Source organism: Lithobates pipiens, unplaced genomic scaffold (genome assembly GCF_037356315.1).
Source record: "Lithobates pipiens isolate NorthernLeopardFrog02 unplaced genomic scaffold, aLitPip1_a1.2 Scaffold_19, whole genome shotgun sequence".
Lineage (NCBI taxonomy): Eukaryota > Metazoa > Chordata > Amphibia > Anura > Ranidae > Lithobates > Lithobates pipiens.
Genome location: NW_027507764.1, coordinates 241,177,386 through 241,204,964, shown reverse-complemented (window position 1 = coordinate 241,204,964; position 27,579 = coordinate 241,177,386). Strand labels below are relative to the sequence as shown.

The window sequence follows — 27,579 nt, the reverse complement described above, 5'->3', positions numbered from 1 at the left end:
ATATGTTTGCAGATAATCATTGGGACATGTGATTTTAGGAGGACATGTGTTTTTATTATTGGGGACATGTGTTTTTATTATTTGGGGACATGTGTGTTATGGGGACATTGTGTTTATACTGTGTGGGGACATTGTGTTTTCACTAGACTGGTGATCAGTGAGTAAAAAGCTGTAAAAAAACAGCTCATACTCACTGATCATCAGCCGGCTGCAGCGATCTGCTCTCCTCTCCTCAGCGAAGACTTCCGTGTAAGGAGAGGAGGAGCTGATTACCTAGCAACCGGCTGTTTACATCACATGACGGCCGTGATTGGACACGGCTGTCATATGATCAGGAGGGCCAATCACAGAGCCCTCTTGCAGATCCGAGATGCGCCGTGTCCGGGCGCATCTGGATTGTGCCGCTGCGTGGGCATGCGCGCGCGATCCCCCTACTTCTGATGGACGTTCAGGAACGTCCACTCAGAAGTAGAGAGCTACCACCCGGCTGTATATGTACATTGGCTGGGTGGGAAGTAGTTAATGACTGGAATGGTACCACTGGATTGGCATAGGGCCAATGTGGTGCCCATATTTAAAAAGGGATCAAAGTATTTACCAAGTAACTATAGACCTGTTAGTTTAACATCCATAGTCGGAAAGATACTGGAAAGTTTAATAAAAGACCACATAGACGAGTTGTTGCTGGGAAAAAATATTTTGAGCAACAGATAGCATTGATTCATGAAGGGCAGACATGATTTCTTTTCTGGAGGAGGTAAAACCTCAGACAGAGGGGTGGCTGTGAACGTGGTATACTTGGATTCTGCAAAAGCGTTTGACACAGTTCCTCACACACAGCTAATGTGTAAGGTAAAGTCTACAGGCTGAAAGACCAATTTGTCAATGGATAGAAAACTGGCTAAAAAACTAAATTGTCTGAGGTCATCAGTGGTGTACCCCAAGGTTCAGTGTTTGGACCCTTACTTTTTAATACCTTTATAAACTATATAGAGTCTGGGATTAAAAGTACTATTTCTGTCTATGCAGATGACACCAAGCTGTGCAGTGGATTAACATCCTTACAGGATGTCTCCAATTTACAAGCCGGCCTCAATGCAGTATATTTTTTTGCAGTATATTTTGTATAATTGGGCGGCACAATGGTGTAGTGGTTAGCACTCTCACCTAGCAGTAAAAAGGGTTGCTTTTTCGAATCCCAACCACTACACTACCTGCCTGACGTTTGCATGTGCTCCCTGTGTCTGTGTGGGTTTCCTCCAGGTACTTCAAAGATATGCAGGTAGGTTAATTGGCTTCTGTCCAAAATTGGCTCTAGTGTGTCAATGGGGACCTTGGATTGTGCCCTCCTTGAGGGAGGGGACCGATGTGAGTGTGCAATGTGCAGGGATAGGGACAATTGTAGACACTCACTCAGGTTGAACTGGATGGACTGGTGTCTTTATTCAACTTTACTAACTATGTAACTAAGTGGCAAATGAGGTTTACTGTGGACAAATGTAATGTTATGCACTTGGGGGCTAAGAATATGCATGCATGCATCATACATACTAGGAGTACAACTGTGGGAATCCATAGTGGAGAAGGATCTGGGGGTTTTGGTAGATCATAAGCTCATAAATGGCATGCAATGCCAAACTGCGGTTTCCAAAGTGAGCAAACTTCTTTCTTGTATTGAGAGGTATTGACTCCAGAGAGAGAGATAATTTTGCCCCTGTACAAATCATTAGTAAGACCTCATCTGGGATATGCAGTTCAGTTTTGGGCACCAGTTCTCAAAAGGGATATCAGAACAGGAGAAAGTGCAGAGAAGGGCAACCAAACTCATAAGAGGCATGGAGGAGCTCAGCTATGAGAAAAGATTAGAGGAACTGAATTTATTCTCTTGAGAAGAGGAGATTAAGGGGGAGTAGATCAACATGTACAAATACATAAGTGGTCCATATAGTGAACTTGGTGTTGAGTTATTCAATTTAAGGTCATCACAGAGGACAAGGGGTCACTCTTTACTTCTAGAGGAAAAAAGATTTAATCTCCAAATACGGAAAAGTTTCTTCACAGTAAGAGCTGTGAAAATGTGGTTCTGTCAAGCTCAATAGTGCTTTAAAAAAGGCCTGGATTCTTTCCTAAATGTACATAATATAACTGGGCACTGACATTTATAGGTAAAGTTGATCCAGGGAAAATCTGATTGCCTCTCGGGGAATCAGGAAGGAAATTTCCATTTTTGTAGCAAATTTGAGCATGCCTTGCTGTTTATTTTTTTTTATTTTTTTTATTTTATATATAACTTTTTTCATTCAAAAGTTAAAATCTGTATTTTTTTTCTAGAAAATTACTTAGAACCCCCAAACAATATATATATTTAGCAGAGACCATAGAGAACAAAATGGTGATCGTTGCAATATTTTGTCACACAGTATTTGCGCAGCGGTCTTTTAAACACACTTTTTTGGGAAAAAAGATACTTTCACTTTATGAATTAAAAGAAAAAACTAAACGGTAAAATTAGCCTATTTTTTTTTTATAATGTGAAAGATGATATGCCAAGTAAATAGATACCCAACATGGCATGCTTTGAAATTGCGCACACTCGTGGAATGGTTACAAACTATGGTACCTAAAAATCTCCATAAGCAATGTTTTGAAAAAAATTAACTGTTACCAGGTTAGAGTTACAGAGGAGGTCTTTTGCTAGAATTATTGCTCGCCTTCTAATGATCTCGGCGATGCCTCTCATGTGTGATTTGAACACAGTTTACATATGGGGGTGCGAATTATGCATGCGTTATCTTCGGTGCGCGAGCTTGCGGGGACGGGGAGGTACACCATGGGAAGGAATCCTGTCTTTTTCCAATGTGGTCTGGATAGGACTGAGTACCATCTCATAGAACTTGCATTTATGGGTTGTCAAATATTCTCCTAATATCCTGAATAAGTCTCTTTTCAATACACATAAAGAGAGGACACCTAGGCTCAAATATTGGTCTGCGGAAGTTCAGTGCAAGAAACTTTTTATGCGTGTAAGCGGGGGAATCAGCGTGGCTCTTTTATAGAATGAAAAACTACGTGGTATTGTAAATTAAGTAACTTTAATTGCCGGATAAGCAGCAGTAGAAAATTATATTTACAAAAGTGGAATAAACCGTTCTCTTGTTGGCATAGGGTGTTTTTTTTGTTTGTTTTGTTTTTTACAACATTCACAGTATACAACTTCTTTCACTAGTTCTTATATATTTTGAGCTCTTTAATCAACCTCTTCACTACCTTCTACTACAACAATAGTAGCCCTGTATCTGGATCAGTGCAACCTCAGTGAAACCTTGAAAACTGTATCCAGACCCTACACAATAATATAAGGGTGACTTATAATCTTTCTTTGGGCACTGGATCCTGCTTGTGCGCTCACCTCAACGCTTAGTTCAACGCATGTAGTTAGCCACAAGGTGCTACTGTATACTGGTCCAGGGTTGTGGTCTATTACTATGGTTCCCAGCCCATTAAAATCCCTTCTGAGTGTATGCCCACTGTAATGGGCAAAGCCTGGACTTATACAGGGACCGCCAACATGGACTGTGCACACTTGTCCTGTCATCAGACCCTTTAGTGTAGTCTTTTAGCAAGTATGAGACCTTATAGCCTCTGTTACTTTCAGTACGCTTACTAGTGTCTCCTGAATAGTTTTGTTTTACAATAAAAATTATCTGTAAACTGGGAATTGTGTTTGACTTATTAAGTATTTAAACTTTCTAAGTTGGGGGTAACATTTCCACCATTAACAGCTTAGTATTAGTTGGATGCCCAGTTGTTATAATACACCATAGGTTCCACTATTGGCACTAACATCCAACTCAAACCCTTTTTACATAGTAGTTTCATAGTTGGTAAGGTTGGTAAGGTTGAAAAAAAACACCAGTATCCAGTCCAACCTGTGGTGTGTGAGTGTGTTTATCAATAATACATTGTATATCCCTGTATGTTGTGATCATTAAGGTGCCCATCTAATAGGTTTTTTTTAACTATCGACACTCCCTGCTGATACCAATGCTTGTGGAAGAGAATGCCACATCCTTACCGCTCTGACAGTAAAGAACCCTCTATCTAGTTTAAGGTCAAATCGCTTCTCTTCCAATTTCAGTGAATGGCCACGTGTCTTTTTAAATTTCCTTTCACAGACAAGTTTGTTCCCTATGTTAGAGCCACTAGTACATTATTTGTACATCGCTATCCTATCCCTCTCTGAAGCATCTACTCTCCAGAGAGAATAAGTTCAATGCTTGTGATCTTTCCCCATAGCTGAGATCCTCTAGTACCTTTATTATCTTTGTTGCACTTTGATTCACCCAGAGGTTCTCCCCTACCGAGTAACTTACATTCGTATTTTTAGCACCCAAATGTATCACTTTCCATTTTTCAATTAAACCTCATTTGGCATGTAGTTGCCCACCCCATTATTTTATGTAAGGTCTTCTTGTAAATTTTCCACATCCTGCTCAGAAGTTATTGCCCTGCTTAACTTTGAATCATCTGCAAAATATTCAGATTGAGACATTTATCCCATCCTCTCTATTTTATGAATAATTTAAACAGAATTGGTCCCAGGACAGATCCTTGGGTACCCCACTTAACACACCGGTCCTTTCTGAGTATTCGCTATTCATCACCTCCCTTTGGACCCGCCTTTGTAGCCAGTTTTCATTTCAGGTGCTCACTAAATGGTCCATGCCGACAGACCTCAGTTTGTAAACGTTTGTGGGGAACTGTATTTCAAGCCTTTGAAAAATCATGATAAACCACATCTACAGGCCTTTGTTTATCTAGATGGCAGCTTACTTCTTTATAGAACGTTAATAGATTGGTCTGGTAAAAACGATTCTTTGTGAATGCATGCTGAAATCTTGGATAATAGTTCTTTGTCACCCCCTCCAATAGCTTGTAGACTATTGATATTAGGCTAACTGCCTATAGTTCCCAGGGATATATCTCGGCCCTTTTTTAAATATTAGTACCACGTTGGATTTTCTCGAATCAGCGGGTACCATTCCAGGCAGTAAACTGTCCATAAAAATTAAGAACAATGGTGTAGCTATCAGTTGACTGAGTTCCTTAACGACCCTTGGGTGTAAGCCATCTGGTCCTGGTGACTTGATTATGTTTTTCAAGTCTGTTTCTTATACTGGCTTCTGTTAGCCATGAAGGTGCATTCTGTGCCATGTTATTAGCATTACAGCCTTGGTTACTATATCCCCATTTCCTTTGTGAAAACTGAGAAGAATGCATTTAAAACCTTTGCCTTCTCTTTGTCTTTTGTGACCAATTTCCCTTCATTATCCTTAATGGGGCCAATATTTTCTGGTCTCACTTTTTTACTGTTTATATTTGTTTAAAGAATTATTATTTTTTTACTCTGCTCCCGCTATGTGCCATTTGTGGTCTATTTTAGCTAACCTGATTGCGCTCTTACATTTCTTATTGCATTCTTTGTATTTTTGTAATGTTGACAATGACCCCCTAGCCTTGTATTTTTTGAAAGCTTTTTGTTTTGCTTTCATATACATAATTATTTTAGAGTTTAGCCACCCAGTATTAATTTTAACTCTTTTAAACATGTTTCCCTTTGGAATGCACCTTTTATTTAGTATGCTCTTAAATAATTCCCATTTTTACTCTGTGTTCCTTGTCCTAGGATTTCATCCCATTTTAATATCATTTAGCAAAAATCGCAGTTTAAGGAAGTTGGCTCTTTTAAAATTCAGTGTTCTTCACTATTAAACAGTCGTCACCTGGGTTGCTGTATACCCAGGGTTTTTGACTTATGGTAAAATCTTTGTTTTGTGTACATTAGGGGACACAGGTTCCTCCCTTTATAATGCACATTGTTTTTCTACATAATAGCCTACATTTCTATAATAGGCTGTCCCTACAAGCTTTGATTTGCCAGCATCCATTCCCCTGAAGACAGCAGCATGTAACTCCTATGTAGCTGAATAACAATCCTATGTCATTTAATGTACTCCAAGAAAAGGACTTTACAGTAAGTCAAAAATCTTGTTATAGTAGTAAATGGTTTTAAAGGTTTTGACAGGCTGGAGATTTTTGAGTGAGCCATACTACTGGAAGCCTTAGAAAATGCAAATGTAGGTTGCTCCAACTCCAGACAGGTATGTACCACATCAGTGAGGACCAAAATGACATCCTAAAGCTGGTCATAGATGAATCAAAATTCAGCAGGTTCAGCAAGGACTGGACAAGTTTCAGTCCATCTATGGTTGTTTTCACTTGTCAAAAGTTGATCTAATGATAAACGTCTGTCAAATGGGAATGTTGGAAAATTTTCATTTGATCTGCCACTGCAGCACTGATCCGTGTGTTCTGACAGCAGAGTAGCCCTTGCTGTCAGAATAGAATAGCACAGGGGGGATAGCCTCGCTTGTGTTCATGGGGGAATCCATATACTTTTTCGATCAGCCAACTTACTGCTCAAAAGAAAAATGACCCACTTATGTGCAGTCTTAAGCCTAGGAATAATAACAGACTGAGGATCCTTTAGCTCATCTAAAAGGGACAAGTTACATTCCTCCTCGTCTTCAGCTGAGTGCACAATCGACTGCAGGCCAATCAGAGTAAAATTCTTAGGAAGAATGTGATGAGGCACACTTGCATCCCCTGCATTCTGAGTCAGCTAAGTGATTTTTGCCATAATATTTAATGGTTGCAGAAAATTCCTCCCTGGATAACGCAGTGTGTGTGTGTTTAGGGGAGTTAGGGATGACTCCAAAGAATGCGAGAACTCTAGCTGTGGCTCTCAGGGCAGGGATGCTGCAACTCAACCTAAATTTGATAGTGAACTGGGAGCCAGGTGGGCCTGCAGGACTGCTTCCTCTGTGTATGTGCTCTAGCACACTGGCAAGACCTGCACAGATCAGCTGCAGGAACAGGAAATGTTTTCAAGCTCTTCACTATAAGGCAACAGGGAGTCCATAGATAATCATCATGTGAGGATCGTGGTAGGGATGCTCCTTAGAAGAGTTTGGGAAGGCTGAGGGGATGTGTGCATGCGCATTTAGGAAGTAGTGCATGCATGTACAGGGCAGTGACACAAGAGAGGCTGGTACAGACTCCTGGGTCACCAACTACAAACTGGCTTGTGCAGACTACAGCAGCCACCAAATTACATAGGTTGAAAAAATGACACAAGTCCATCTAGTTCAACCAAAAAAAAAAGATACAATCCCATATACGCAATCCTATACCCACAGTTGATCCAGGGGAAGGCGAAAAACCCCAGCAAAGCATGATCCAGTTTGCTATAGCAGGGGAAATGCTTGTCCTCTGTGATAACCTTAAAGTGAATAACTCGACACCAAGTTCACTATATGGATCACTTATGTATTTGTGCATGTTGATCATATCCCCCTTAATCTACTCTTCTCAAGAGGGAATAAATTCAGTTCCTCTAATCTTTCCTCATAGCTGAGCTCCTCCATGCCTCTTATCAGTTTGGTTGCCCTTCTCTGCACTTTCTCCAGTTACCCGATAGTCTTTTTGAGAACTGGTGCCCAAAATTGAACTGCGTATTCCAGATGACGGCTTATTGATGGTTTGTACATGGACAAAAGGATAAATCTCTCTGGAGTCCATACCTCTCGTAATACCAGAAAGGACTTTGCTCGCTTTGGAAACTGCCGCTTGGCATTGCATGCTATTATTGAGCTTACGATCTACCAAAACCCCCAGATCCTTCTTCACCAATGATTACCCCAGTTATACTCCCCCTAGTATGTATGATGCATGCATGTTCTTAGCCCCCAAGTGCATAACTTTACATTTATTTTTTTATTTTTTATATTCTTTATTTACATTTATTTTTCTTTAAGGAAGAGTATAAAATACATTCTACCGTAAACACCATCTTTTCTTAATAACCTTTACAACAAAATAAGCTTAACATTTAATATCCCTCCTCCGACCCCCCCCCCCCCTTCCCCCCACCCCCGCCTCCCTTCCTTGCAGTAATCTCCCAAGGGCCAGTGTTTTATCAACCATTGCTAATTATGTATTGTCTTTCCCTCACTTATTGTACGATTTCCTCTACGTATCTCCATGAGTTTTTAAACTCTTTCCATGATGCTTATTTATCCAGATACCCCTCTCCGGTTACTAATTTCTCCCCCTCTTCTTCAAGACACTCCATGTTCTGTATTTCATTTACCTGAAATATTCAGTCCCGTATTTTAGGGCTGTCAGGCTCCCGCCATTTTTTTGGGATTAGGCTTTTAGCGGCATTGAGCAGTATGGGAATCATAGAAGATTTGTATTGCCTTATAGGGCAATCTGTCCCATGGAACAGGACGGTCCAAGGATCTTCTACTATGTTTTTATTTGTTACTTTTATTAGATCCAAAACCTCCCTCCAATATTTTTTAATAATCGGGCAATCCCACCAGATGTGGGCCATTGTTCCTATTTTCTTACACCCCGCCAACATTCTGGGGATTGCGCGATTACATATCTACCTACTTTATCTGGGGTCGCATACCACCTTGCAAGGCACTTATAATTCGTCTCTATCATCTTATTGTCTACAGTCGCACTATGAGTTAATTTCATTATTTTCTCCATATTCTGTGCACTACATTGGATCCCCAACTCACTTTCCCATTTTTTAATATAAGGCGGGCCCTCCAGTCCTTCCCCCTCTGATAGAATTTTATAAATTCGAGCAATATTATTTTTTGATTGCGCGGCTTTGCCTAAGAGATAAAAGGGCCTGTATTCTTCATCACTTCGAATTGGGTGGGGCAATTTTGTAATAAAATGACTTAACTGGAGGTAACGCCAGGCATCGATCCTCATTAGTTCCGTGTCCGCCCTCAGTGCTTGAAACATGCTTATTTCACCTTTAAAAATAACATCTTTTACTTGTGCATTTCTTTTTATTATCCAGTTACCTCCCACCTCCTGTTTCCCAGGTGTAAAATAGTCATTTTCTTTTAAAAAAATCAAGGGTGAATTATAACTCCAATTATTTTGTACGTGTATTTGATCCCATAATTTAAGTGCATTACGTGTTATTTCATGTGTGTTTGAGCCTACAGACCTATACTGTGGGGGGCTCCAAATTATTCATCCTAATTGTGCTTGACTCATTGTATTTTCTACACTTACCCACCTCTTATTATTTACCTCTTTCCCCCATTCCACCACCCGTGTAAGAACCACTACATTGTATAACTTTACATTTATTAACATTAAACCTCATTTTCCACTTAGTTGCCCAATTAGACAGTGCATTGAGGTCATCTTGTAAATTGGAGACATCCTGTAAGGACGTTATTCCACTGCATAGCTTGGTGTCATCTGCAAAGACAGAAATTGTACTTTTAATCCCACAACCTATATAATTTTATAAAGATATTGAAAAGGAAGGGTCCCAACACTTAACCTTTGGGGTACACCACTGATGACCTTAGACCATTCAGAGTAAGTCATTAACCACTACTCTCTGAATCTTGTCTTAGTCAGTCTGTAGGCTTTACCTTACTCATTAGTCGTATCTGGGGAACTGTATAAAACGCTTTTCCACATTCAGAACCCTCTACGCAGTTTAAGGTTAAACGGCTTTTCTTCTAATTTTAGTGAATGGCCAAGTGTTTTATTAAATTCTTTCCCAGAAAAGTTTTTTCCTTATTGTGGCATCACCAGTACTGTATTTGTAAATTGAAATCATATCCCCTCTCAAGCGTCTCTTCTCCACAGAGAACAAGTTCAGTGCTCATAACCTTTCCTCATAACTAATGTCCTCCAGTCCTTTTATTCGTTTTGGTGCCCTTCTCTGGACTCTCTCCAATTCCAGCACATCCTTCCTGAGGACTGGTGCCCAGAACTGGATAGCATACTCCAGGCACAGCCGCACCAGAGTCTTTTTAATGCATGCCAATATTCTGTTTGCTTTGCTTGGAGCAGCTTGGCATTGCATGCCATTGCTGAGCCTGCCATCTACTAGAACCCCCAGGTCTTTCATCCTAGATTTCCCCAGAGGTTCTCCTCTCAATGAGTAGATTGCATTCATATTTCTTTTCATACATCAGGGGACACAGAGCCATAGTAGTTACTATATGGGTTATGGGGTCACTGATGGGTGATGGACACTGGCACGCCCTAAGGCAAGAAGTGTACTCCCTAGATAACCCCTGCTACTACTGGGAGTCCTCAGTTTTTTTGCCAGTGTCTAAGGTGTTGGTCACGAGTAAAGATGTGCTGTGCTGAGCTCCAGTGGAAGCAATCCTTGCTGGGGCTAGCCATGCTGACCAAATCCATTCAGAGTGTCCTTTCATGGGCCTAAGGAATGGTTCCCGGGCCTGATGTCCGAAGAAACAAGGTTTTGCTTGTGAATGCTTCTCTTTTTAGAGAGCTGGACCCTGGGATCCAATACTTTTTGGTAGTAAGGCCATAAAGTTTTACTGGCAGGGTGCTGTTGCAGGTCCAGGATTGTGGGTAACCTCTAGGTTCCCCTGTTCCTGAAGGTTTCCTGAAGCCACCTTGAAGGGTTAACCCTGCAGCGAGGAAACGTAAGTGCAGATTTTCTTTTTATGAATTTATCCTTTTAAGTTATAATGTTGTTATGCCTAGGTGTCACCACTGGGGGCTGTATTGAGCACTCACCGCCTGATGCTGGACACAGTGCTGTGTCAGAAGCCTTAATTTCCTCCTCTCCTCTGGCCACAACAAGCAGATCCTCCGGTAAGAAAAGGGGGACTAGTTCTCCTCCTGCACCCCCAATGTTGACATTAACCCCTTCGGGGACCTATATGCCGAAAGCATTGCTTTTTTTTTTTAAATGCGTGGCTGCTTAGTGGTGTTTTTTACCCCCCGCCGCCATGTCAGCTTTTTGCAAGATGCCTGAAGTCCCCCGCTCGCATGGGGAAACGCTTTCTTTTGAAAGATATGGCTGCAATTAGCACGGGGGCGGGGCTAATGGGATCAGATACCAGCCGCATGTGGAGGAAGTTTTTAAAGCACTGTGTGTAGCTGCTGCTGGCAGTGGAGGGACACATGAGCAGGAGGTTGCTTACATCAGGTTTGTTGACACAGGCATTCCCTTTGACACATTATTACTTTACCAGGCTGGGTATTAATAGCAGCTTATAGCGCTGAACTATAACCTAGCAGTGTATGTTATTTTTGGTAGTGCCTCTGCTTTTGTGCTTCAGGCTATGCTTAAGGGCTCTAAACGGTCAATGGTTTCACAACAAACTAAATCCATTTCCAAAATAATGTCATCCTCCTCTGAGAGTGATGCGGCCAGTCAGATTGAGCCGTCAGGGGACTGTTGTTGCAGCTGCACTAGACACTTCAGTCCCTGTATATATCACACAGGAGGTTTTCTCTTTACAATTTGTAATTTGGAAAAGAAGATTGATGCTATGATATCGCTTCATAGTGGGTCTAAATGTAGCAGATCTCCATCCAGTGCTCAGGACCCTCTTATTGAGGTGCAAGGGGCAGGGGATCAGGAAGACCTTCCAAGAGATTTGGAAGATACTAATATATCCTCTTCTGAGGATTCTAATATAGAGGGAGTAGCATCACAAGACAGGTTGCTTGTGCACGCTTTCTAAATTGGTTTGTTCAACCTTTTTGCTGCCTGCAGCGCAGGCTCTTGATGAACCCGCCTCTGGTTTGGGATCATTAAAACCTCCCCCATCTGGGGATGGTTTTCCTATTCATTCATGGCTAAAAAAGCTTATGTATTCTGAATGGAAACATCCGGATAAACAATATTATCCTCCTAAGAAATTCTCAACACTTTATCCTATGGAAGAGGATTTCTATAAGAAATGGGGGGGGTTCCAGCAATTGATGCTGCAATTGCCTCAGTGAACAAGAGTCTCATGTGTCCGGGGGATAATGTACTAATGTTAAAGGATCCAACAGATGAAAAGTTGGAACTTCTTTTCAGAAGCAATACGTCTTTAGCAAGTTCAGTAGCGCAGGCGGTTCTTGCGGCAATTGGTGTATCTCAGTCCATTAAGGAACATTTTGTGGAGATACTTAAGATTCTGCCTAATCAGCAGGCCCAGCAATGGGCTGGTGTATGAGATGCATTATGTTTCACAGTAGATGCTATGAAAGATTCTATCATTCAAGCCTCACAGCTTATGCTTGGACTAGTGCCTTCTCGCAGAGTTCTGTGGCTGAAAAATTGGTCAACCGAAGGGCCGTGTAAAAAAACTCTTGGCCAGTTTCCCCTTTCATGGTTAACGGCTATTTGGAGACGATCTGGATAAATACATCCAAAGGATCTCTAATGGGAAAAGCTTCTTTTATCAGTAAAGAAGACGTTCAAACATTTTCTCCTTTTAGTGTGCTTCCTCACCTGTGTCAGGGGCATCAGCCTCTAGGCAGTCTGGACAGCCTCAACCATCAGGTTCAAGGGGAAGACCCTAAGGGCAACACCAGGGTCAAAAGAGATCTTGAAGCAGAAAGCCCACAAAGCAGAATGCTAAAGCCTCCTTATGAAGGGGCGCCCCTGCTCGCTCGGGTTGGGGGGGAAGGCTCCTGTAATTTTCAAAGATCTGGCAGGAACAATGTCAAGACAGATGGGTGGCTTCTTCAGTTTCTCTAGGTTACAAACTAGAGTTCCGAGAATTTCCATCTCCTCATTTTCTAAGATCAAATGTTCCCAGGGATCCAGAGAAAAATTATTTTTTAGCTCTGGATCATCTATTATCACAGCTGGTGATATCAGTGGTTCCCTTAGAGTAACAGGGCACAGGATTTTATTCAAACCTTTTCACGGTTCCAAAACCAGAGTTAAGACCCATTCTAGATCTCAGATCTGAATCGGCACTTAAATATCCGATCCTTTCACATGGAGTCAATCCGATCGTTTGTTTCCATCCTGCAAGGAGGGGAGTTTTTGGCTTCAATCAATATCAGAGATGCATATCTCCACGTGCCAATATTTCCCGCTCACCAGAAATTTCTACCCTTCCAAATAGAAAATCATAATTTTCAGTTTGTGGCCCTGCAATTCAGTCTAGCCACAGCACACCGGGTTTTATCAAATTCTGCCACCTCCTTTAGCCAGATTAAGGACTCAAGGCATAACGGTCCTAACCTATTTAGACAATCTACTTTTAATATATCATTCAGTCTCAGGTCTAAACCAGAGTCTGATTACAGCTGTAAACTACCTGGAATCTCTGGGTTGGATACTCAACCTAGAAAAATACTCCTTAAAACCATCAAGAAGATTACAGTACTTGGGGCTGGTCATAGATACCATACAAAAGAAGGTATTCTTACCCCAGACAAGAATCAGTTCCATTATAGGACTAATTCAACTTATCAAAACAAAGAAAAATCCTTCCATTCGGCTGTGCATGAGATTGTTGGGGAAAATGGTGGTCTCCTTCGAGGCTGTCCCTTACGCACAGTTTCACTCAAGACTGCTACAAAACACCACCCTGACGGTCTTGTACAAAAAGATTCAGGCTTTGGATTTTCCAATACGCTTCTCCCCCAACGTACGTCAGAGCCTAAATTGGTGGTTGATATCCAGCAACCTCCAAAAGGGGAAATCCTTTCTGCCAGTATCCTGGAAAGTGGTGACCACAGATGCCAGCCTTCTAAGCTGGGGAGCAGTCCTGGAGGAAGATTCTGTCCAGGAGAGATGGTCCAAGTTATAGAGGACCTTGCCTATCAACATTTTGGAGATTCGGGCAGTATGTCTGGCCCTAGAATCTTGGCTGGTCAGACTATGGGATTGTCTTGTCAGGATTCAATCTGACAATGCCACGGCTGTAGTTTACATAAATCACCAGGGGAGCACAAGAAGTCGTGCAGCTCAAAAAAAAGGTGAATCATGTTCTAGCTTGGGCAGGTGACAACATTCCTGACCTATCAGCAATTTTCATTCCAGGAATAGAAAATTGGCAGGCAGACCCGACGTACTTGAGTCGCCAACGATTATTTCCGGGGGAAGGGTCTCTTCACCCCGACATCTTCCTAGCGATATGTCAGAAATGTGGTATTCCGGACGTTGACCTGTTCACGTCCAGATTCAACAAAAAAGTCGACAACTTTGTATTGAGCGAGGGATCCGCTAGCATGCGGAACAGACGCATTAGTCTTCCCATGGGATCAGTTTTCACTGATCTATGCGTTTCCTCCCAGTTCTGCTACTTCTACGTTTTCTCTTCAGGATCAAGCAGGAACGAAAGGAGGTGATTGTGGTGGCCCAGAAGATCTGGTTTGCCAAGATCCTAAAGATGGCGGTTGGAGTCCCTTGGACTTTGCTATTATGGCCAGACCTCCTCGCACAAGGTCTGGTATTCCATCCTACCTTACGGATGCTAAATTTAACAGTTTGGCTCTTGAAACCCACATTCTAAAGGATCGTGGGTCATCTCCTTCAGTAGTATCTACTTTGATTAATGCCAGGAATCCGGCTTCCAGAATCATTTACTATAGAGTCTGGAAGGCATATGTTTCTTGGTGTGGATCCATGGGTTGGCATCCCAGGAAGTATGTCATAGGTAGGATCCTTGATTTCCTGTAAATGGGATTAGAAATTAAGCTGGCCTTGAGTACTATCAAGGGCCAGATCTCAGCCTTGTCAGTGTTTTTTCAATTGCCTCTTGCTTCCCACTCTCTGGTGCGTAGCTTTATTCAGGGGGTAACGCAAATGAATCCCCTTATTAAGGCACCTCTTAATCCTTGGGATTTAAATTTGGTCTTATCGGCTTTGCAGAATCAGCCTTTTGAGCCTTTACGGGAAATTCCCTTGTTTCCTTTTGACGAGAAAGATAATCTTTTTGGTTGCCATTTCTTCTGCTAGAAGAGTATGTGGAACTAGCGGCTCTGTCTTGTAAAGAGCCATATTTGATCATGCATAAGGATAAGGTGGTTTTGTGTCATCATCCTGAATTCCTACCAAAAGTGGTGACAGGTTTTCATTTAAACCAAGATATTATTCTCCTTTCTTCCCAGAGCCTCAATCTAGGGAAGAGAAGGCACTACATTCCCTTGATGTAGTAAGAGCGATCAGAGTCTATTTAAAGGTGACCGCTCAGGTTCGCAAAACAGATGTTTTGTTTGTACTGCCAGAAGGTCCAAAAATGGGACAGGCAGTGATTGTTCAAGCTTACTGCTTAAAGAACATTCCTCCTTTTCATGTTAAAGCACTTTTAACCAGGGTGATTAGTGCCTCTTGGGTGGTGCATCATCAGGCCTCTGTGGCTCAGATCTGTAAGCCCGCAACTCGGTCTTCAGTAAATACATTTACCAGATTTTATCAAATCGATGATTAAAGGTCATGAGGATATTGCCTTTGGGCGCAGTGTACTGCAGGCTGTAGTATGAGTCCTCTGGCCTCCTTTTTGCCCTACTTTTTTGTTGTGTCTCCATCCCTTCAGTTGTCATTGCTATGGGACATCCCACATAGTAACTACTAAGGCTCCTTCCCCTGATGTATGAAAAGAAAACAGGATTTCTCTTATATTCACCGACCGACACAGCTCCTCTCTGTAACAAAATGGGTTGTCAGCACTATCACTGGAGATTACTGGGCAAAGTTGTAATAAAACACTGCAGAACTCTTAATTCCCCCCCCCCCGGGGGGGGGGGGTCTGTCCCTTCGGGCTACAATCCCCACACTCTGCCCAGCAGCCTCAGTTTTATTTTGCCTAGTGAAGGAGATAGACCTAGGAACCTTGTGGGCCCATAGGTCCTTGTTTTTTTGATGCAGAAGCTTGGCTTTTTGCACAAGATGAGTGATCCTGTGATCTTCTATCAACAGCCGGCTGGGTGCCAGGCTGGTTCACTTATCCTTGTAGTCTCCCCAGTCCGGCCATCGAGTGTGTGCAGGTCGCAGCTACGGCTCGGCAGGCCATGACATACCTCAGCTCCAGAGGTGGTTGTGAGCTTTTATGCTCCGTAGCATACATATGACCGGGCTACTGATGTCTGCGTCACAGTATGCAGGGCCAGTAACCTTCCCTGTACTGATCAGGAGTTGGTTACAATGGAATGTCTTCCAGCTCTTCAGGACTGGTAAGTGCAGCTCTCCCGGTCTCGGAGGGTTGAGCAGCTGGGCATTCCCTGGGAGGTCAATTCGGGGGCCCCCTCACTCCCCTCTCTTCTCTCCCCTGTCCCTATCTCCCCTCCTTCCCCCCTCACGGGGGCTGTGCATGGATACTTAGCGGTGTGTGTGTGCCCCTGGGTTCTGGCTGTCTGGGGGTGCCTGGATCCTGAGTGCTAAACTCCCGGGAGGTGCCTGTGAGGTTTGCCCCTGTGTCGGTGCTGCGCTGTGTCTCTGCCACATTTTTTTTTCTGTCTCTCATGGCGCTGGCTGACGGCCATTTTCAGTGTGGGCAAAGGACAGCATGGTTCTGGGCTTCAAGCGGCCATTTCCCCAGTAATTCCCTATTCAGAACATTTGCGGCCATTTTCTTAAAGCCAGACCACGTTTTTTTTGTGCTCTAGCAGCAGCTTCATGTGCCCTCAGCTTCCTGTTTTTCATTACAGAGCGCTGGACAGAGCGCGGCTCCAGGTAGCCGGGACCAGCGAAGGAGGCGTCATTGCCCCGTTACCTGGTATAGAGTTAATGGGGAAGCCCTACGCCGAAAAAACTGTGTGGGGTCCTCCCAGGTCCATATCGGACCCTTATCCGAGCAAGCAACCCTGCCTGTCAGGAAAGGGGGTGGGGACGAGCGAATGCCCCCCCCCCCACCCCAAAGCACCTTGTCCCCATGTTGACGAGGACAAGGGCCTCTTCCCGACAACCCTGGCCGTTGGTTGTCGGGGTCTGCGGGCGAGGGGCTTATCGGAATCCGGGATCCCCTTTTATTAAGTTCTAGACCCCTGAAGATGGAAGGAGACCCCCGGAGCTGTGCAATAAACTTTTTTAACCCTTGTGTGTTGTGTTTTTTATTTTTTTACATTTTTTTTCACAGGTGAATGGGTAGGGGTACATTTTACCCCATACTTATTCACATAGGGTGGGGGGCCGGGATCCGTGGGCCCCCTTATTAAAGGGGGCCCCCGGATTCCGATAAGCCCCCCGCCCGCAGACCCCGACAACCAACGGCCAGGGTTGTCGGGAAGAGGCCCTTGTCCTCCTCAACATGGGGACAAGGTGCTTTGGGGTGGGGGGCCGCACGGCCCCCCTTCCCCAAAGCACCCCCCATGTTGAGGGCACGCTGCCTGGTACGGCTCAGGAGGGGGGGGCGCTCGCTCATCCCCACCCCCTTTCCTGACCGGCCGGGTTGCGTGCTCGGATAAAGGTCCGATATGGACCTGGGGGGACCCCATGCCATTTTTTCGGCATAGGGCTTCCCCTTTAACTCTATACCAGGTGACGGGGCCAGCGACGCTTCCTTCGCTGGTCCCGGCTACCTGGAGCCGCGCTCAAAATGAACGGAATTTCCTCCGTGTGTGTGGGCGAGTCCGTTCATTTCAAAAGTACGGCAGATAGTCCACCTCAAAAGTACCGTGTGTGGGCAGGTAGCTCGTTCGGACAGTCCGGCGGTTTGTCCGCCGGATAGTGTGATACGTGTGTACGCGGCATAAGACTTTGAGGCTTTGCAACATGTTTGTCTTCTCTGAAAAGGGGACAGCTTTCTTTAGATCTTAAAATACTCATCAGATTACCCTTTCTCACTATCACTATAGTAAAGTGCTATTATACCATCTCAATTCCTCAATTCTTCACCTAGGGTCACATTACAGGGAAGGACTACATCTTTAGCAAGGCATGATCCAGAAAACTGCATCAATGCAGAACAAAGGTTTCTTGCTAGAAGTAGAAGACAACATCCATTCTCCTAATACACTTGCAAAATTTTAGAGCTTGGTGGGAGCTGTTTTTTTGGGCTAACATCTCTTTTTTTTTTTTTTTTTTGCAAGTGTCCAATCTCCTATAGGCAGCAGTATAACCCTTTTGTGTCATAATTTAACTGTGTCCCCTAATGAACAATTTAAAAAAAATTATTTGCTACTGATTAAACAGTGGGTTAGACTGGAAGGGCAAAATGACAAGGTAAAGTAAATTACAGCAGGGTTTAAAAAATACATCTTTTGTGAGAGAAATATGTGGGCACTCACCGTTTATCTTGTTTTGCAAGTGATAGTCGCCTGCCTATTATGCTGACCATCTTGTTTGTCATTTACTTGGAACCATTGAACTAGAACAATTACCAGCATTCCAGAAAATTTCATCTGGCCATATACAAATCAAAAAAGATGCTTGAATTTTCAGAATTTCGCACAAAAGTTTGAACAAACTTCTACTAGTCTATTAGGTCAGAGGTTCTTATCAACAAACTTGTAGATGAGTGACTCAAAGTAAGGGCCGGTTCACACTGCGACTCGAGGCGAGGCGACACGGCTCGCCTCGCCTCGCTCCCGCAAGTCGCCCCCATACAGTGCTATGGAACCGTTCTGAGAGGAGCGACTCGAGTCGCTCCGACTCAGAAAAAAGGTTCCTGTACTACTTCGGGGCGACTTCGGGGGCGACTTGCATTGACTTCTATGCAGAAGTCCTCTGCAAGTCGCCGCTGACCCCCCCTGCAAGTCGCGGCGAGGAAGTCGGAGACGCCTCGCCACGGCTCGCAGTGTGAACCGGCCCTAAGGGCAACTACATTATTTATTTTGGAAAGAAATGAGGTATAGGTGAGTATGTTTACCAAATCAGGGAAATTAAGGATAAGGGAGATCATGAAAAAAATAAAAGTTCTTAGCTAGCATGGTAGAGTTGAAAAAGCCTAAAAAGCATTATACTGAGGATGCTGTGACATTAAGTCTTTTAAATGTAAGTAATAAAACAATATGAGATGCAGAGTTTTCATGTAACACAAAAATAAGGGAGGTTTGAATTTGCCTATGAGAGAATTAATGGTACTGTATTAACGTGTATTCCCAAGCTTTCAGAGTGGTGAGCATAAGTTTAGTTCAATATACCTGAAATGTTTAAAGAAAAACTGTAGGCCAGGTGAAAAGCCTACACATATTTTACAGATTTGCAGAACAGAACTATACATATATATATATATATATATATATATATATATATATATATATATATATATATATATATATATATATATATATATATATATATATATATATATATATATATATATATATAATTTTTTAATAGCCAATTTATAGGTAGAGCGTAGACCTATTTCGGTTTTTTGAAATGTTAAACGGTATTTTTTTCATAAACAGGGTTATACCAATCTATAGGTCATCCTCCTTTTTAATAGAAAGCACATTTTGAGAGTTGGCTTACTTCAGCCACAAATAATAAATTAATGTCTTTAATGATATTAAGACACTATAAAAATTGTACAGGTTTGCTAAACAGAATCTCCTCCATCTTAATGCGAGGCAATTTTGGAGGCAGAGAGGAAGCATATTTCAACCTGTAAAATGAACAAACTGTATATTTTTCAGACTTATTAAAAAAAGTATAGATTTGCTGAACAGAATCAAAAACAAACGTTGGAAGCAGATAGTAAGCATATACCACCCCAAAATATTATATGAAAATTATTAGACTCTTTAACCACTTCTGGACCACCCACAGTCGTTATACGCCGGCTATTTGGCTAGCTGCCATAACCCCAGTATCCTCTTCAGTGAGCGGTCTGGTTTAAGATAAAAGTGGTCTCTGCGGCGGATTTGCCGCAAGATCACTTTTATCGGCGGCAGGAGGGCGATCCGGTGTCCTCCGCCACGGTCCGGTGCCGTTGGCAGTATCGGAGGCAATCGGGTCCTTCTTGTGGCTTGATCTGGAAACGAGTGAGGGGAAGATGGCCTCCACCCATCTCCATCTAATTGCAGGGCGGAAGCCACATCAAAACGTCACTCTTAAAGATCTCATATTTAAGAGGTCCTGTCATGCTTCTTTATTTTTTTTTTTTTTCTATCACAAGGGATGTTTAAAAAAAAAAGTGTAAAAATGTGAAAAAAAAGGTAAAATAAGAAAAAAAATGTAAACACGCCCCATCCCCACGAGCTCGCATGCATAAGCGAACGCATTCATGACTAGTGGCATATGAAAACTGTGTTCAAACCACACATTTGAGGTATCGCCATGATTGATAGAGGAAGACCAATAATTCTAGCCCTAGACCTCCTCTGTAGCTTAAAACATGCAACCTGTAGAATTTTTCAAATGTCGCCTATGGAGATTTTTAAGGGTAAAAGTTTGTTGCCATTACACGAGTGGGCACAGTTTTGAAGCATGACATGTTGGGTATCAATTTACTTGACATAACATCTTTCACAATATAAAAAAAATTAGGCTAACTTTACTGTTGTCTTATTTTTTAATTAAAATTTTTTTTTTTTTCCAAAAAAAGTGCGTTTGTAAGACCGCTGCGCAAATACGGTGTGACAGAAAGTATGGCAACAACCGCCATTTTATTTTCTAGGGTGTTGGGAAAACAAAAAGTATAATGTTTGTGTATATATATATATATATATATATATATATATGTGTGTGTGTGTTATAATGTAAAGTGGTTAAAAAATGTAAACGGATGTGATGCATAATACAGATGAAGCTCAATTTTAGGTTCCAAATCTACAGGTTTTATCTATCATCTAAAGTCTATGCTGTATTTTGCTATATAGGCTTATTTATTTTCACATCTTGCTTACTTTATATTATTTTGTGTTTTAGGCAAAATTCACGTGACAACAATACTGCCAGAGGAAACCACTAGTCTGTTGAGAGCAGTAACTCATCCTTCACTTCATCGTGACTTTTCAACTATAACAGATTAACATTGCTATTTTGTATAGTAGGTGTAGAAATTATAATGGATGATGCCGTTTTAAATCTGAGCTTCTCAAATTTTTTAAAATGAAGCCTTATAAAAACACTGCATACCTGCCCAGGGCTACTGTTTTTCATTCATATACAGATCGTATGACTAGCAATCTGGTTTAGTGGCGACAGAGGGCTTGTTCAGGTGTAATGTGGGAACATATGCGAAATTGTGCGTTTTTTCCTGCACCACAATTCTTAATGGCACCCTCATGCATTGGCAAATATGCATAAGGTCACGGCTGCCAAAATCCATGGTACAACCATACCATGCAGTTTGAGGCACAATTTAAAAAAATCATGATTTTTACATGCATAATGCAGACCATTGAAATTATAACCGTATTAAACCCAATACCAAAAATTGTATGCAGCTTACCAATCATTAGATTTGGTGGCTGCATTATTTTTGGACAGCAGTATTGTCAATCTGAGGAGAGGTTAGTGTTAGATGTACTAGCAGATATACACTAACAAACCCTCTTTAAGAAGTTACAGTAACACTTTGTTTTTCCTTTTGGGATAGGGGTTTTACATAAATAAAAGCTGATCTTTGTAAGCACCCTTGTCAATGTTAAATGGTTTGTCTCAACCCTCTTAACTGCTACCTTTACAGGACAGCTTGTGCTGTTAAAAAAATAAATGCATAAACAGACTTCCTGGCTGTATCACCAGGTGAAATAAAGGAAAGAAAGCCTAAAAAAGAAACAAAATGTAAACACCACATTTAAGAATCAGTAAGCTACAATATATTTTCTTGTGGGTTAAATACTGCTTTAATGGTCTTCTAGAAGTGCACACTTGGATGCACCTCATGTGCCTTTTAATCTATATACAGGTCAGGCATTATCAACCTCACCTTTTGGAATCCTCCATATGCTCTCTCAGGCAAAGATAGACTGGGACAAGGCATAGCCATTGCATAGGGAGGTGCAGGGGGAATTTTTTCTTTTTAGCTTAACTTTCTCTTTAACTTGGCTGCTGTAAAGGTCAAAAAAGCAAACTAGTCTTTAGATACAGTGAGACCAACTAGGTCATTTGGCAATTATCAGGTTCTAGCCTGGACCAAAAGATGTGAGGAATCCAAATGGGCACATAAGAGCAACACATAAATATTTAAAGCAGTATTGAACACAAAAGCAAACATTTATTTTATTGCAGCTTGCCAAATCTTAGGCCGCGTACACACGCGGGGACTGTTCGCCCAACTTTGTTCGTCAAACAGTTTGAGCGGACAGTCCGCTCAAAATTAGCATGGACGGACTTGGCCACACACAACGAACGAACAGTCCGCTGAAACTTGCGCGATGACGTGAACGGCACGTACGACGGGACTAGAAATACGACGTCCTATACACTGCAATGCAACCTTCGGCGTGTAAATCCTTTCTGAGCATGCGCGGAACTTAGTTTGACGAACAAGCCTACACACGGGCGGACTGTCCGCTCAAACCAAGTTTCAGCGGACAGTTTTACGGAATTTCCGAAAAACTTTGTTCGTCAGACTGTCCGCTGAAACTGTCCGCTGAAGCCCACACACGAGCGGACTGTCCGCCGAAACACTGTTCAGCGGACAAAGTTGAGCGAACAGTCCCCGCGTGTGTACGCGGCCTTAGATGTGATGTCTATTAGTTTCCTTTTTTATGCTTTCTTCTATTTTCATCTGGTAATCCAGCCAAGTCTGTTGTTTTTCACAGCACAAACCCTCCAGCAGAATGTATCTGTTTACAAGGATGAGGCAAACCACTTAACACTGACAGAGGGGGGATGAGCATGATCAGCTTTTATTTATTTATGGAAAACCTTTATCCCAAAAGGGGAAAAAAAGTTTGCTCTAACTGTTTATAAAGTGTAAGCTGGAGTTTGGCTTCAATTTGTTAGTGGTTCTAAATCTGCCATTACATTTAACATTACCCTAACCTTCAAACTGCCAATGATGTTGTTTGCTGTGCCTCATCTTCTAATTCATCCAGAGCAGTGTCTCTCTCTAATACAGGGAAATAAGCCAAAGAAAACTGATGTGGTCACCACATGTAATGATTGGTATTCTGCAGTATATTACATTTTTTGTTGTGGGTTTATTACCACTTTAATTATACTAATAATTTCAGCACCCTTGCTGCGGTTATATTCTCACAAGCTAACCTTGACTCTGACAGTTTTTATCTGGTTGAGACACATACAACTAACCATGGATTGAATTGAGAATACATGGCCTTCATTTTTAAATGAGTAATTTGTGTTCACAGAAGACCAGATTCTATACCCTATAAAAAAGGGAAATAAGCAATTACTGATGCCATATGGATCTGCTTAGATGGGTAACAGAAACCCTGGGCAAGTGGATTGTACACAGTACAATAAATTTGTGAAAGTACATTTTTGAAATTGTATTAAGGTACATTCTAGAGTATTTGTTTCATTTTATAAACCACTTAGATGTTCTTATGAGTCCAAGTGGGAGGCAATTGTTTTTAAAGTACTTTTTTTCTTATTTGTTTAAATTCTTTATTTTTAAAAGGTGTACAATAAATTGCTCAAAGCAGTATTCAATAAAGGAATAACAATGTATTTTTTTTTCCTGATACAGAATACAATACTTATAACAATTTGCTGCAGAAAATCTGAATAGACCCGTATTCTTTGTAATAGAAAGCAAATTTCGGAGAGTCTGCTTACTTCAGCCAGAAATAGTAAATGATGCTTTATTCAATTTTGGAGGCAGAGAGCAAGCACATTTCAACCTGAAAAATGTAATTGTATATTTCTCAAAGATCTTTTACAAAAAAAGTACAGATTTGATGAACAGAATCATAAACAAAAATGTTGGAAGCAGAGAGTAGGCATATATCACCCCAAAATATTAAATGAAAATTATTTGTTTCTGACACTCTTTATAAAATTTGAACAGATGTGACGTACAGAATCATAACAAAAATCAATTACAATACTACAATAAGAGATTGTATAAAAATTGAAAAGGTTTACACTATCTCTTCCTTTTGAGGATCATTTAATTGTAAAAGCAGAAATAAGTCCAATTTCAGCCCCAAAATTTTGCAATCATTTTTTTTTTCTGACACAAAATCTAAAAAATTATGAAGATTTACTGCACGAGATTGAGACCAGGCGGGTTCTATTTAAATAATCACCATTGGCTCACACTAAATAAAACATTGTGTACCCCAAAAATTCAGGATTGTGCCAGTGCACATAAGTAGGCCCAAAAGATCAATACAAACAGCATGATGTAGCCTACATCAAAGCCAAAAACAATTGCCAACTGAGGAGTGGCATGCAAAAACATTGTGTTGTCCAAATTTAACCACTTCCTGCCCGGTCTATAGCAAAATGAAGGCCGGGCGGTGGTTGCGTTATCTTGACTGGGCATCATATGATGTCCTTCAGGATAACAGCCGCCACGTGCCCGTGCGGGCGCGCATTGCAGCGATCGGTGGTGTGTCAGTCTGACAGACTGCTACACCGATCTTGGTAAAGAGCCTCCGACGGAGGCTCTTTACCACGTGATCAGCCGTGTCCAATCAGGGTTGATCACTATGTCAACAGGAAAAGCCTTTGATTGGCTTTTCCTCTCTCGTTTCTGGCAGACACGAGTACAGGAGAGACGATTGGCGGCTCTCCTGACGGGAGGGTCTGCGCTGATTGTTTATCACGGATGCCCACACTAGACCATCAGGGAAGCTGCCAGGACCACCAGGGAAGGGGGCAATATGGGGATGGCCAGGTATGTAACCCATGGCCATCCACCTGTGCCTATCAGTGCCCACAAAAGGGCATTGACTGGCACCCTTATATAACATGATGCCCAGCAATCCACCCATCAGTGTCGTCCGTGCCACCCATAAGTGCCCATCAGTGCCGCCTATGAGTGCCCATAAGTGCCGCATACCAGTGCCACCTCATCGTGCCAATCAGTGCCACCATATCAGTGCCCATCATTGAAGAAAACTTACTTAAAATGTTAACAAAGAAAAACGTGTTTTTTTTTTCAAAATTTTCAGTCTTTATTTGTTGCACTAAAAATCCAAAAGCAGAGGTGATCAAATACCACCAAAAGAAAGCTCTATTTGTGGGAACAAAATGATAAATAGTTTGGGTACAGTGTAGCATGACCGCGCAATTGTCATTCAAATTGCGACAGCACTAAATATTGGGCAGGAAGGTGTCAAAGTGCCTGGTATTGAAGTGGTTAATAATGTTGCACCATAATATGCAACATAAACGTGTATGGCAGGGCTCGACAAACCCCGGGCGCCAGGTCGCATTTGCGACTAGAATTAGCGACCTGCTGCCTGGGGCGGCATAGCTGGGGTATTCAATCCCTGTGCGACCATCACCCCCCCCCCCCCCGGCGCGATCGCGGTTGGCCGCGACGGTAATTGAGGCCACAGCATTGCTGCCTTCTGCAGTCCTATGGTTCCTGCTCGAATATGGCGCCCTCTTGTGGTGGCCGTTGGTATGACAAGACAACCACCAATGCTAATGGAGCTTCCCCTGCCTGTTCTCACTGCCTGCCCATCTCCTTCTCTTTTACTTAGAACCCCCAAACATTATATATATATATTTTTTATTCTAACACCCTAGAGAATAAAATGTCAGTCGTTGCAATACTTTCTGTGATACCGTATTTGTGCAGTGGACTTACAAGCGCACTTTTTTGGGAATCTTTTTTTTTTTTTTCAATTAAAAAAATAAGATAACGGTAAAGTTAGCCCGATTTTTTTTTACATTGTTAAAGATAATGTTACACCGAGTAAATTGATACCCAACATGTCACGCTTCAAAATTGCATCCGCTTGTGGAATGACAACAAAATTTTACCCTTTAAAATCTCCATAAGTGAAGGTTAAAAAAATTCTACAGGTTGCATGTTTTGAGTTAGAGGAGGTCTATGGCTAGAATTATTGATCTCACCCTACCGATCGTGGCGATACCTCACATGTGTGGTTTGAACACTGCTTTCATATGCGGGCGCTACTCACATATGCAATCACTCCTGCACGCGAGATCGGCTGGATGGGGCACGTTTAAAAAAATAAAAATTCTTATTCATTTTAACTTTTATTTTTTATTTTTTTAGGCTTAGGCTGTACACTAAAACAATATTTTCCTGAGCAGAATCCAAAACACATACTGGGCAAGCTCCAGCCAGTGGTCCATTCTCTTTTCCCAATAATCAAGGGGGTTTCCACTGAATAGGAGTCAACACCCACACTTGACCTGATGTAATTCAACAAAATGACTCAGCCGCTGCCTGTAACTGTCAAGTTGCCCATGAAATGGTATATTGCCAGGCTCTGGAAAGGAGGTTACGTGGGGATGGGCTGTAGAGGAACAGGATATTTTATCTCTTGTTCCCTCTGCAAATGCAAGATGAGTTCTACCACTTTCACTTCATAATGTAGATCTAGGATGGTGGCCAACAAGTAATGGTCCTTCTTGATGCCACTTTAAGCTAGGCAATTCCCACCAAACATCTTGACAGTTCAGGTTTATTCCGAACCTCAGAACAGGTGAAATTTAGTCCGACCCCAGAGCTTATTTTGCCTACCTATCACACCCTTGGAGGAGCATTTTTACACATAGCTCACACTAATTTATACATAAAACTTAAATTCATTATAGAAAGTTATATGCTATTTGCAGTGCTTATATATACACATGAATATAAAACCTATCTTTTGAGAAACCCAAAGAATTTTCAATTATAAACCAGTCTGCTACTGCTTAATCGACAAATACCTGTGTTGCTAAGGTAATCCTTTTGGAGCAGGAATCCAAAATAAGTCTTTTATGTCCCCAATGAGAAAAGTTCCCCATGGGGTTTCTTATCGCAGCAACAAAATACAAAAAATTAGAAAAATATAATTTTTATTTCGAAAAATTATTACTTCAAAGAGACGTTTGTTTTAAAACGAGCTCTGTGGGTAAGGCTAATACATGTACATAAAAATGCAGCCATTGAATACAAAAAGGAAGAACGTAGCATGATATAAGTATGTAAATCATACTGAAGGATACCGACACGTTTGGACCTTTTAACAGTAGAGGTCTTCTGGGGGAGCAAGCAAAAAGAGAAAAATACATATATAATAGGATCATTTAGAAACCAAAATGTCAACAGGCAAAATATATTGATATTGACACATGTTATAGTGGTTCGAATATATTTACCAATCACGGCTGAGAGAAACCTCCTGATAGTGCACAAGAGCTGCCAGAGAATCCAAACAATGCAGTAAGACACCCCCACCTCAAACACCAAAAGAGGGGAAGGCAAAGTCCAGCGAGCCAAAGAGGACCTACAAGAGGCCACACATAGGAGGAGCCAAAAACCGAGAAACAGGCCAATCACTCGCCAAAACACTGTTGGGGTGTGTAAAGGTAATACATTAAAAGAATATCACTTAATTGATTTTTATTAGTAAAAATGAAAGGGAATAAATTGACCCATTCAGCCCTGGAAGATTTGGCTGCTCAATGACCAGGCCATTTTTTTGCGATTCGGCACTGCACCATTTTAACTGACAAATGCGCAGTCGTGCGGCGTTGTAGTCAAACAAAATTGACGTCTTTTTTTTTCCCATAAATAGAGCTTTCTTTTGGTGGTATTAGATAACCTCTGCGGTTTTTATTTTTTTGCATTATAAACAAGAAAAGAGCGACAATTTTGAAAAAAACACACTTTTGTACTTTTTGCTATAATATCCCCT

The 27,579-nt window shown here is 41.9% G+C and overlaps 1 protein-coding gene across 2 annotated transcripts in view; it reads left to right on the top strand.

Moving 5' to 3' along the window:
- The window catches only part of TERT (telomerase reverse transcriptase), a 381,041-nt gene extending 357,639 nt beyond the window's left edge, over positions 1 to 23,402 (top strand). For both annotated transcript variants that reach the window (XM_077491847.1, XM_077491845.1), the window contains one exon: positions 20,699 to 23,402. In XM_077491847.1, the coding sequence (XP_077347973.1) occupies positions 20,699 to 20,802 (104 nt within the window). In that variant the 3' untranslated portion in view covers positions 20,803 to 23,402. The remainder of the gene's footprint in view (positions 1 to 20,698) is intronic.
- Positions 23,403 to 27,579: the final 4,177 nt, after the last annotated feature.